The sequence below is a fragment of the Aptenodytes forsteri genome, unplaced genomic scaffold (assembly GCF_000699145.1).
Source record: "Aptenodytes forsteri isolate BGI_AS27 unplaced genomic scaffold, ASM69914v1 Scaffold258, whole genome shotgun sequence".
NCBI classification, from domain to species: domain Eukaryota; kingdom Metazoa; phylum Chordata; class Aves; order Sphenisciformes; family Spheniscidae; genus Aptenodytes; species Aptenodytes forsteri.
This window is the reverse complement of record NW_008795250.1, coordinates 2,353,438-2,365,740: the sequence shown is the minus strand read 5'-3', so window position 1 is coordinate 2,365,740 and position 12,303 is coordinate 2,353,438. Positions and strand designations below refer to the sequence as shown.

Below are 12,303 nucleotides of genomic sequence, written 5' to 3'. Positions count from 1 at the left end.
CCTCGCTACAGCCTCCTTTCAGGTAGTTGTAGAGAGCGATGAGGTCTCCCCTCAGCCTCCTTTTCTCCAGGCCAAACAACCCCAGTTCCCTCAGCCGCTCCTCATCAGACTTGTTCTCCAGACCCCTCACCAGCCTCGTTGCCCTTCTCTGGACACGCTCCAGCACCTCGACGTCCTTCTTGTAGTGAGGGGCCCAAAGCTGAACACAGTATTCGAGGTGCGGCCTCACCAGTGCCGAGTCCAGGGGCACGATCACTTCCCTACTCCTGCTGGCCACACTATTTCTGATACAGGCCAGGATGCCATTGGCCTTCTTGGCCTTCTTTGTTTCAGGCAACAGTTTTGTGTGGAACTGAGACCATCTAATGGCTCTTTACATCCCAAAGGGAAAGTCTGTAGATCTGCCACCTCCTTTGAACCAGTTCTGGTGTCTGTCATACTCTTTCAATACCTGCACGGAAAGTTGTATGCTCTTTTTTCTGGACTAAGGAGGCGAATTGGCTTTGGGGTCTGGGCCATAAAGCCAATACAGGGCTTTATGTATGTATATATGTAAGTACAGCCAGTTCTACAACATGCGAGGGGCAAGTGTGGGGGGGAAATCTCTCCCATTCGGCAGACATAAACTCTCAGACAACGTCACCTCGTTTTCCATCAGTCATTGTGTATTCTAGTCAAAAGTAGTTAAAATACTACAGAATTAAACATTGGCTTTAATAAGACCGTATATAAGTGCATAGAAAAAATGTCCAGGGTTGAAAATCGCTGACAACTTGGAGGCTTCTTTGGCCAGGTAGAGTGGTGAAACAAAGAGACACTAAGATTCTGTTGCCATGTGAACATGTCGTAAAACAAAACAAAAAAAAAGAGGTCACTGGAAAAATACCATTATCAAAGATTCTACTATTTTTCTGTCCGTTTTGGTACCAAATGTCTTTTATATACAATGGTAAGCATTACTAATGGATTTTCAGTTAATCACAGCAAGTAATGTATAAAACACTGCAATATAACCCATAAAACCTCTGTATGTTTTAATTTCTGAGCCCGTTGTCCCTGATCTGTAATACACCACTGTTACACAGTCGTGCAGGCACGAGGCAGCCTTTAAGGGGTCAGTTCCTCAGCAGATGTGCTTCGCATTTCTGAATGGTTCGTGCAATTTTAATTTTAGAAGTAATTTCAAGGTTAGTAGGCTTTATGTCCAGCTGGCCACAGTTGTGCTTTCTTGTAGGTGTTGGTCTGATTGTTCTCATGTGTTTTCTTTTTCTGACAATTTTCCTTATATAGCAAAATCACACACAAAGCTCTGCAGTTTAAAGTATCTCATGAAGCACAATTTTGTATACTACTATTGATATAATTTTGAATTTTCTCTGAAATACTAAATTTTGTTGTCTTTTTACGGTCACGTCAAGCAGACATAGATCTCTGTCTAACACCAGGTAAATGGAGGTGCTGGTGGTTGTCGTTATGAAATCCAGGAGATTCAGGAAATGTATGTTCATTATTTACAGCAGAAATTAGTTTAATACGCTCTTCTTTCCATGTCTGTTTATTCCCTCTTTCAGTTTTGCATGAAAGCACCTCGTAGTAGAAGAATAGGAGTCTGATAGATTTCTTCTAATTAGTTTTTCCAAGGGAAGGAAGTAATTCAGTTACTATAACTGATCTATTGAGACGAAGTACCAACTTCAGCATTGTGGCCATTTGTCCTGTAGGAACTTATTAGGGCCAGTTAACGTGTTTTTCTTTGATTATGGTATTGTACAGGGAACTACTAGGAATAACAAGATGATGTCCCTTCTGTCATCAACTTATGAGTTAAGCATTTGAAGAAGGACGACAATTTGGTGCGAGTAAAAACACAGGGGAAAAAAATAGGAGAGAAAGCAAAATTTTAAAGGCTAGTTGTGTAGCATGGACTTACTCATTTTATTATTTCATACTTATTACATTGCAACCAGTTACTGCTGTATTTTTTGAATACTATGAGGAAAGTGTACAAAAGAAAATTGGTGTTTTTTGACTATGACTCTTGGAAGTATCACAGCTTCTGAATCCTGATCAAAGTTAAATCCTTCTGTTCCGAAGCAGGAGGAATGATATCATATACTAAAGCTCAAATTTAGGAAAACAGTGCATTAGGTAAAAGTAAGAAAAATGTTTGAAAGTCTTGATTACTTTTCTGGAATCAGTTAGATAGTGATTTATGTGAAAAACATTATTTATCGAGTAAACAGTTTTATCCGAATACCCCCAGTCAAAATTAAACATATCGGTACCTCTGAGGTATGTTTTTCTTATGGTATACAGTTAAAATATTAAAGGTGTTTAGAGATCAGGATGTCCTAAGTCATGTTTTTTCCAACAGGTTTTTTGGCAAAATAGTAATTTGCTATTTTTAGTTGTAGTAGGTCTCTGTTGCTGAAATCAAAGATTTGTTTACATTTAAAAGCTATAAAAACCACTCTGAAGTCCTTATAAAGAGGACTGTCTTTTCTTCTGCAATAGTATGTATTAACCACTCTCTGATGCCCCAGATTCCTCAGTTGTCCCCATAACTGATTCCCGTTGGCCAGGTCCGTCTTGTTCTCCACTTGTGCATTATCTGTGTCCTCTGAGGGTGCATCTACATGAAAGTTTACATTTCCATCAGGAGAGTACTCGAGAAATTTCCCACCCATGCCTGCTCCTCACCCGTTGAATTGCATCTCAGAGTAGTCTTGGATCTCGATGTCTCTGGAATGAAACTGAACTGGAAGATGCACTCCGGTCCCTGTCAGGTGTTCAGGGTAAGAGCTAGTCCAAAGTGAAACCTATAGAGTCCATACGATGTGGATGCTGGGCTCTCAGAAGCAGCTGGTTCACCCTCTGGTGCCTCTCCTTCTGCCTTCCGATGTAGACGTAGCCTCAACCACGGTTCAGAAATCCCTGACGCTCTCATTTGACAGGCACTGTAACTCTGACTTGGTGAGCAGTTAAATGTGGCCGAGAATAGTCTAAATATTTAGGCCACTAAATAGTTCTTAAAGTGTTTATGCATCTTAATTTCATACATTTCAATACTATCTTCATGAGGTGGGTTGTAGCAGTGGCATACTCGTTATACATATGAGGTAGCTAAGGGAATTGGGCTCGTCCCAGGTCATTCAGATAACAGTGGCGAAGCTGAAGCAGATAACATTCCTATTCCGCCTTTCCTTTGTGTAGTATATCCGATGGTACAATTGGAATGTTATTGCCCAAAGCAGGAGGAAGCTGTGAATATGCCAATAATATGCCACAGGAGGAAAAAGGAAATCTAAACCGGAGGGGCTGGACAACGTGGAAAATATTTCTAATAATTAGCTGACAAGTAGAGCATTTCAATTACTAGTTTTCGGGTGTGGCATGTTTGACAGAGTTGTTTTTAAAAGATCACATCAACATCCTGAAGCGATGATGGTGGAATAGCACCACAGACACATGTTCCAATTGTTAGTTATCTCGCCGCAGTGAATTACGCTAATAGCAGTGGGGGTCATTTTTCCTACATAATTAAAAGCTGGGTACGACATTAGTGTATCAAACTGATAGGCACCCGTAGCCTTTGCCTCGTAGACCTTACCAGCCTAATGTTGTAAAATTAAAACATGGTGCTTTTGCCGGTGAAGGATTCAAGTTATAGAAGTCATTGATGGTTATTCGTTCGTTTGAGTCCAACTCCTTGTGGGTATTTGTGCACTCTGCAAAACATTTTGATAAAATAGTTGCAATAGGTGATGTGTGCTCAGAAGAAACCCTTGGAAAGAGCAGCTTGACGGAAGGGGCTTGAGAAATTAGCAATCCAGACGTGTGTCCCCGCGTCTTTGTTCTGCACAGCAAAACGAGCTGGGAACCTTAGGTTTGTGAAACACAGGTCTGGAGAGAGAGAGAGGAGGAGTCTTCTCGTACACTGGATCAGTGGGATTCGTGCTAGGGTCGTCTTAGCTGGAAGTCTTGGCGTTGCACCTGGGCAACACAAATGCACAACGCTGTGTGTTGGAATCCCGTATAAAGTATATGTACCGTGGGTAAAAATAATTTCTAGTGGGAAGTTAAGAAACTCCTACTTTCTCATTTTTCTGCCTACCTGACCCTGTTGGTGGATAGCTGGATGTCCTGCAACGATTGGGTTTCCATAGTTGAACATTACCTGTATTTGTTTAGTAGTTTAGACATCGTTCTGTTGCCCAGGTTACTACATAAGCATTAGAAAAATTATTGTGTGAAGCAGAAAAAGGACTGCTTGAAACATTTTGCTTTGTTTTTAACTGATTTTCATTAGCTTTTAACTTTGTTAGATGCAGACAGATAAATCAAGTGACTTTCCTTGTTTATTGATCCAGAATTGAAATTGTATTGCGACAGTTTTAATGTATCCTCTTAGCAACATTTATTTAACCTTGGTCTCCCCCTCTCAGCCCCTGACTGCAGTGGAGCCACTGGTTAAGGAGTGATTCATTTTATTTCAGCTGTTTTGCTGAATGATTTCTTTCAAATGCTGTTCAAGACAACGTGCTCTATCTCCACTGTACAGCCTTTGTGTGATGCCAAATTGAGCAAGGACTTTTTCTTGATCCCTTAGGAAAACACAAGCTCAGAAAAACTGATATATCAGCAGTGGTTGAAAAGATAAATCTCTTGTATATGTGTCTGGCATGCAAGAACGTCATTGTTTTTCCATGTTCTTAGCATGTCACTTGCTGAATATGCATATTTTATATTTGTTTTTTAAATGAGGTTAACGTATAGGAATAGGCCTGCAAAGAATATTGCAGAGTATAGTTACTTTGTAAAAAGTGATGAGACGTATGTTAGAAAGAAGAGACTTGTTTTGCATGTTACTTGTTACACCATGCTTAAAAGCTTGAAGTAATAAAGCTGCTCCCTTATTGGCATTAAAACTAATTTTAGTGTAATTACTCATTAACACAGCTCTGCACTGCTGAGCATTCTGCTCACACGGCTGTGTACAAATCAGTTTGTAATGGCACTCAAGGCATTTTGAGGAAGAATGGGGAAAAAAGGAAAGGAAATAACCTGGTCTTCTAAATACGTTCCACAGCAATCAACAGTACCAAATTGCTACCAAGCTGGTATTTAATTGCAGCTTTCAGTGGGTGTTTTCTTGCCTATTCGTTGCTTACCTTACTTGTACGATTTACAAGTCCTTTGTGCTTTTATTTGGTTCACAGTTTATTTTTCAGACGCCACTAGTTTTTTGTTGTGTTTGACCCATCTACCTATAATACTGTCAGAAGGAATACTTCTGGTTTTGGGTCTTGCACGAGGATAAAACTGGGTTTCTGTTAATCTGGGAAATCTTGGCAGCTCTCCCAGACTCTTCATCTTGATGCCTGCAGGTTCTTCAAGCGCTGTATGCAGATCACTTAAGTAAAAGATGGATCTATTTCATTATATAGGAAGACAAATACATGAGTATGTGGGATGTGGTTTAGGTTAAGCAAATGAATTTTAAAAATTTATCAGGGGAATATTTTTTCCTTAGAGAAATTTCAGCATTTTGTTTCAATTTAATTATTTTAAAAATATTTGTATTACGTTTTAACTAAATAGAATGATTTTTAAAGACAGGTAAGATGCAGCTTTTGCGCCAATAACATGTAATTTGAAGCAGATCACCTGACGATATTACCAAGACACGTAACAGTAACCAAAGTATTAATGTAAGGTGATGGAAGATGCATGGTTTGCATTCCAAGTGTGCATAAGTATCCCAGCTCTGAAAAGACGACTGCTGTACTGGAGAATGGCAGTCTGATACTGTTCTTTGGAGTTTTGTTCTTTGTGAGCTCATACGGTAGAAATTCGTCTCCTGCAGTCTTCCTAGAGATAAAATGAACAACTGAAATGGTGGTTGCAAGGAATTTCTGTACTGAAGTTGCAACTGCCTGTTGTGCTGGATATGAAATGTCTTAACTTCCTTTTTAAAAAATGGAGGCGCTTCACATGTTAAGTAGTTTAAATAAATGTGTGAAGCAATCAATCAAAGAGTTCAGCAGAATGGTTCAGAAGATGCTACTTCAAAAGGCATTTGGCTGATGCAGCTGTAAAACACAAGTTTGTTTTTATAACAGCTTCCCTACAGATTATTCCTCAAACTGTTTCATGGTTTTAAATAATATTATTAATGTAATTAGTTAATAGAAGGGTAGGAAATTAAAGCTCTCTGCAAGGGGAAAATACTCAATTGAAATGTAAAGTGAAATTTGAAATGAAATGGAAGTCAATCAAGCGGGCACTCTGGGAAAGATGCTGAAAACTGCGGGCACCAAGGGGGTTTTTGCAGAGTACCGTACCTTGTTCCTCAGTGGCAACGTGATGTGGAAGGAGTAAAGATAGGTGCGGTGAGTAAGTCTCCAGTCCAAGGCAACTATTAACATGGGCTCAAATTTAAACATGGGAGAAGCCTGGCTGGTGTAACCGGAACCATAAATGTGATACTGAACTGGCACTCCGATTGTCGTTTAGGAGCAGAGAGATGATAGTGGGGAAGATCCCCTGGCCCCCACGCAGGGCTCCACGTTGTGTCAGTGTTGAACTCTCAGGTTCCCACCAGCCCATGTCTCCGGTCTGGCGGGTCCCTCTCTGCCAGTATATCTACTGCTCCTCCCAATCTGGTATAACCTGCAAACCTGCTACGGACGCTCTCTGTCCCATCATCCAGGTCTGATGGAGATATGAAACCCTATCTTGTCCCAGCATCAAGCCCTGGGTAACACCACTCATTACCTGGGCTGCCGGTTGGTCTTCATCCCATTCACCGTGACGCTGGGAGCCTGCTGGGCCAGCCAGCTCTCCACGCACCCCACCATCCACCCGTCCAATCCAGATTTGGCCTTCCTAATTCCACCTCTGCGTGCCTGGGTGGTGTTTCTGTATTTTGTTTGGTTAGCCATTTTGGTCTCCATCTTTGCTTCCTTTACACTTTGTGTGCTTAAGCTTGGCCAGGAGCTCCCTGTTCAGCCGAGCTGCCTTCTTGCCGTGCCCATTTGTCTTTCTGCATATAGGAAGATGGATCATTCTGGGGTTGTAAGCAGTTTGTCCCTGAAGACCAGCGGGCTCTCCTGATCTCAATTGCCCATAAGGGCAGCCGTCCATGGGATCGCACATGTCCTGTGACCATACTCAAGTCTCCTGTAGTTCAGTGTCTTGATTACACCAAATGCCATCCTCCGTTTCCTCAGGATCTTAAATTCTACCATCTGAGGGTCATTTCAGCTAAGGCTGCCACTGACTGTCAAATCTCTGAACAAATTTTCCTTATTTACAAAGAGCAAATCCAGGAGAGCATCTCTCCTGCCGGGTCATCCAGCACTGGCATCAAAAAGTTGTTCACAACACACTTCGGTGCTCACTGCTCTGAGAAACGGTGACGTTGTAGGTTGGAGTAAGGTTTTAGCGGTAACTGTAAGTGCTGACAACTTTAGCTAGAACCTTTTCTGCCCCGAGAGGCTGCTGTTGCTCCTTGGTATGTTGTACTGTGCCATCGAACAAGGGGTGAAGCTGTGTAATGAAATATCCTGTACTGAGTAGTCTGCAATAACAAGGTTAGCCTTGGGAGCACAGGGGCCCTGTCTGAGTCTAGAAGAAGAGCTAAAGCGTGGTGCGTTTCTGTAAGAAACCTAATTATGGGAACATAAAAATAGTTTAGATTTTGCAATGAATGTGAAATTAATGGTCTAGTCTATTGATCGGAAGGGGGGTGCTGGAGAATACTTAATTGTGATCTGTGGCTATTACAGTGTGGAAAGAATAATTAAGAAGATACTCTTGGTTACTTGTCTTTCCGTGATCTGTATTTTCAATACCAAGATATGTATGTTCCTGGCTCTGGGAGTCTTGCAGAGTCCTGTAGAGATACAGGTATGGAAATAAAAAGTCTTGATTTCAGTATGAAAGCCAGAAGAAACACGTAATGGAAATGTAATCAAGTTGGTGATTGTGTTTACACCAGTACGTGCTGGGGGAGTGAAACTTTCCCAGTTGACAGGACGGGCAGTATCTGAGAGAGGAGATGAAACATGAATGGGAGCTTCAGGAAGGGTAGAAGATGCGATGGAGCGGTAGCAGACGCACCGGCACGCGGGAAGGGAGGGAGGACATTGCCAGTGTCCCCGTGGAGTTGGGCCTCATTTGTGGTGGTCGTTGGTCCCAAGAAATACACCCTTGTCTTTGTGGTATTGTGGACGGTAGTGTTTCCTATGAAACAATGGAGTGTTCCATAGTTCTGCCCACATACTTTTATTACATTGTGCAAGTCTGATAAAAGCAATTATTTTGTTCTTCCACCATTGTCAGTAGTTGCCTAAGAAATAGAAATGAAACGACGAGAGTTCTGTAGATTCGAGGCCTACGTGTAAGACGATGCTTTGGTTGACGAGGTTTTTTTAGACTTTAAAATCAGGCTGTTGCTGATGATAGACTTCTCAGTGCAGCTGAGACGTTCTCCGTGTGTCTGCCTGAAGGTACTCTCTGGGTTTGGTTGTTCAGATAACGTTTTCTGGGTTAGTCAGGTTTTTTGTGTGCCGTTTTCTCCTTGCCTGTTGAGACACAAGTCCACGTGTTCTGGTGGTACGTTAGGTGGAGATGCTGCAGCTCTCAACAAAAGCTGTACCAGTCCTGAACTCTTTCTGGGAAAAATCTGAGCCATTTTAGTTAGTTTCCATAATTAATAAGTGAATAAGGGTATTTGGCCGCATAGATTCCCATGTGGAAAATGTCATCAGGTTGCTTAAGCTTGGTAAATAGTTACGAATCCAGAAAAATTCAGGGTAGCCTGAGCTTTAGGTTTTTGTTACTAATTGTGCTTCCCGTCATACTCTGTGGTAATTGGGGTCCAGCTGCTCAGAATATTACTGTTAGATTTACTGGATGGATTGCTTTAATAGGATTTGGAGAACAGCTATTTGTACATTACAGCTTGTGCTGTTAACTTGCCAACCTTTTAATGCAATAATCCTGGAGATTTATCCTAGCTTTAAAGTAGTAATGCAGGAAGGCGTACATGACTTACCACGAAAAGTTTAAGTCTTCGTATAATATGAAGCAAGAGTCGTTTATGCGTGTTAGTATCTTTGTAAAACGATGTGATATATGTTATGAGAGGGAGGAAAAGCATTGATGGAAAGAAAACAATGATCGTGGTGAAAGTTAGGGAAAAGTCCCCGTTTCCACTGCCATACCAAGTTTGTCACCACATCTTACCACCGGCAGTCGTAGAACCCAACCAGCTCAGAGAGCGGTTACCATGTGAACTGACTTCAGTCTTTAATTGCGCAGCCTGGATGAGTTTGCCCTTCTTAAATGAACTTGTGTATTCTGTCTGTCATTTTTTTACGATTGAGAACAGTATAAATGCATGTTAATGGAATAAAGCAGAAAATTGGGTCTGGATGTATTTTTTAATAAAGAATACAAGCTGGGTTTTTTAATGGGTAAATGTTTGCTATTACATCTGGTTTACAAAGAAATGAAAGTATTGCTTGCTGCTGGTATGTCCTCTTACGAGGTCATATTTTATTCTCAGTTTTCACCCTTCCCTTTCCCTTGCCACTTCCATTACAATGGAGATTTGGTCTGCTTGCTCGACAGTGACGTGTCCTTTAATATTTCCCATTAGTTTTCAGTAGTTACCTTTGCCTGCATGTCAGCCTTCAGTTTAATGGCCTTTTTTGTGTGTGTTCATTTTCTTTTGTTTCCCATCGTGGTTTTGTTTATTTCTTTTGTGTTTTTTTTCTGTTTTCTTTTTTTAAACCGTGGTGATGTTTGCCCTTCATATTCCCCAATGTTTGCACATGACAAGATGTTGCCATCCCAACATTACCTCCCACTTCACTGACCAGTGCCACTAATGACCATCTAGCACCAGCTACAACAGGACCATTGCCTTCAGCCCCGCGGGACGTCGTGGCCACCCTCGTCTCCACTCGCTTCATCAGACTGACGTGGCGGACGCCTGTGTCAGACCCTCAAGGAGACAACCTCACCTATTCAATCTTCTACACCAAGGAAGGTATAAACAGGTAAAGATCTCAATGTGTAAAATGGGTCGTGCTCTTTCATGACTCTTCACGCTAGCTTTGCTTAGAAGCGCCATAAACCTTAAGTCTTTAATGCTCAAAGTCTTACAGGCTGCAGAGTCCAAGGGGTTGCGTTCCCTTCCCTCCTGCACCCTGATGAGAGGATTTATTTGCTTCATTGCTGCATATATGTATTCTTACGGGCAATGCTTGTGCATGTTTTTGACTGACTGCAAACAGTTGCTACCTGCTTTTAGCAGACTGCTTAGAAACTAAGAGCAAGCATAGACTGTAACACCTCTTCAGGAACACTGACGCTGCCATAAACGCCATCCACCACAAGCACAGAAACATCTTCCAGATAATCCATGTGCTATTGAGGGCAAGCAGTCACTTCAGGCTTTTAAACCCCGTAAATGTAGTCTGATTCTAGAGAGAAACATGTGGTAGGTGTTGGTTAAATGTTGATTCTCTCCTAGTCATCCCTGTAAATGGAAATTTAATGAATACGAAGCATTCGTGAGTTTTTGACCTATTATCCCAATGGTTTAGTTCAGTCTACCCCTTTTTCTTCCTGATGGGATCTACTGCTCAGAATTACAGTTTCAATTTGTTGTGATAAGTTTGAAGAAGTTGGAGCTAACAATCATTTTGAGCAATGCTTAATTAATTGCAAATTAGCTCGGTTATCAGATTTATTACTCAAGAGAAAATGATCTGTCTACGTACTGACTAGAGCGTGAGACTCAAAGTTCAGAAAGTCATTTGAAGCGAATATAAAATGCACTGGTGCTTATGGTGAATTGCCACTCTCTCTTAATTCTGTGGATAGACATCTCGTCCAGGCTCATGACGCTTAATTGAGGCGATTAGTAAAATTTTCTTTGTCTCACAAATGTTGTTTTTCTACTACTTCCTTACTTTGGTAATATTCATTCTTCTTGGAGATATTTAAAGCGAGACAGGAAAAAAGGTGGGATCTTGCCAGCCATTCTTGCCTTTCCTCCTTCACGTTTCTGCTTGTAACTGCTCTACCCGCTGGGTTTTTGGAAAGTAATTTGCTGGAGATGGCTCCATGCCTCTCCCTGTACTGCTTTTGAGGAAACAAAATGCATCCCCTTTCACTACATACAAGACTACAGAAATCTAGAAAATATTCCTCTTGGGCCAAAAGCATGTGCAGAACAAAGGGAAAGAGGCATCTCGTAATTGGTGGTGAATAGATGAGGAAATTCCAGCAGAAACTGCTGTTTCTGGTTCCTGCGGAGCAGCCCTCCAGGCTCGGGTTGATGTAGTCCCCAGAAAGTTTAGGCAGCAAAGTACTGAAGCTGGTGCTTATACGTAAGCAGGTGGTTTCATTGACTTCAATGAGATCTTTGTTTGCTTAAGTGCCCTTCTGGATCAGGGTTCAAAGTAGGCTCTGAAAGCCGTTTAGTAGCACGTATTCACGAGTTTCTCAGCTTCACCACTTCTTTGCGTTTTTGAAGTTTTTTTGTTATGCCTCGTAAGGACGGTTGGTCTCACACATTTCACAGATTGGTATGAAAACACTGGGAAATCCTGCCACTGAACCTGGATTTAGAGCATGAGAACAATAAAATTTAAAAAAAAAAAAAGGAGAAAAGTTCTGTTTACCATTTTGATGTTACGTGGTACTTTTTGACCAGTTGCTTGGGCCTCGTGGAAACGTTGGTTGGCTATTGAATAAAGAAAGAGATGAGCGTGTCACGCACAGCTAAGCAGTCAGAAATCAGAAAATTTTGAAGCCAAGCTTGGATGTGCAACCCTCCTTTCTTTCTCAGTGTTATAAAACACTGCTTAAATAGTCGCTTGTTGGTCTTGAATTATACATGATCATGTATCTTTGCTGTGGTTTTAAGTGCTTATGTACCATCTCCTCATGCTATTATATTTTTGCCTACATGTACCATTTTCATTGCATGTATTACTGGAACCTTTTAGTAACCTAAGCGTTGTCTCTTCCTCGCTTGTATCTGAGCAGTGATCAGACTAGGTATTTGATTTATTTACCTTTTAAATCGGGCTTGTGAAAAATGAAAAAAATGTATATAACATGGAATGGCTTAGCTGGATATTCTGACATCTCTAAACCGTCTTTAAAGGGCTGTAGAGAGTCATCTTCATGTTGTGAATTGTAGGAGCGCTTAAATCTCTCTGCAGTATACAAGGTGCGCGTGAGGTATCGTATCGGCTGCCCCCCCCACCCCCCGCTTAC

At 41.4% G+C, this 12,303-nt stretch overlaps 1 protein-coding gene across 1 annotated transcript in view; it reads left to right on the top strand.

Moving 5' to 3' along the window:
* Positions 1-12,303, top strand: part of NEO1 (neogenin 1) — a gene marked incomplete at its 5' end in the record, with an annotated part of 157,007 nt that overhangs the window by 88,177 nt on the left and 56,527 nt on the right. Inside the window, one exon of the mRNA XM_019471969.1 lies at positions 9,851-10,070. Within this exon, the coding sequence (XP_019327514.1) occupies positions 9,851-10,070 (220 nt within the window). The remainder of the gene's footprint in view (positions 1-9,850; positions 10,071-12,303) is intronic.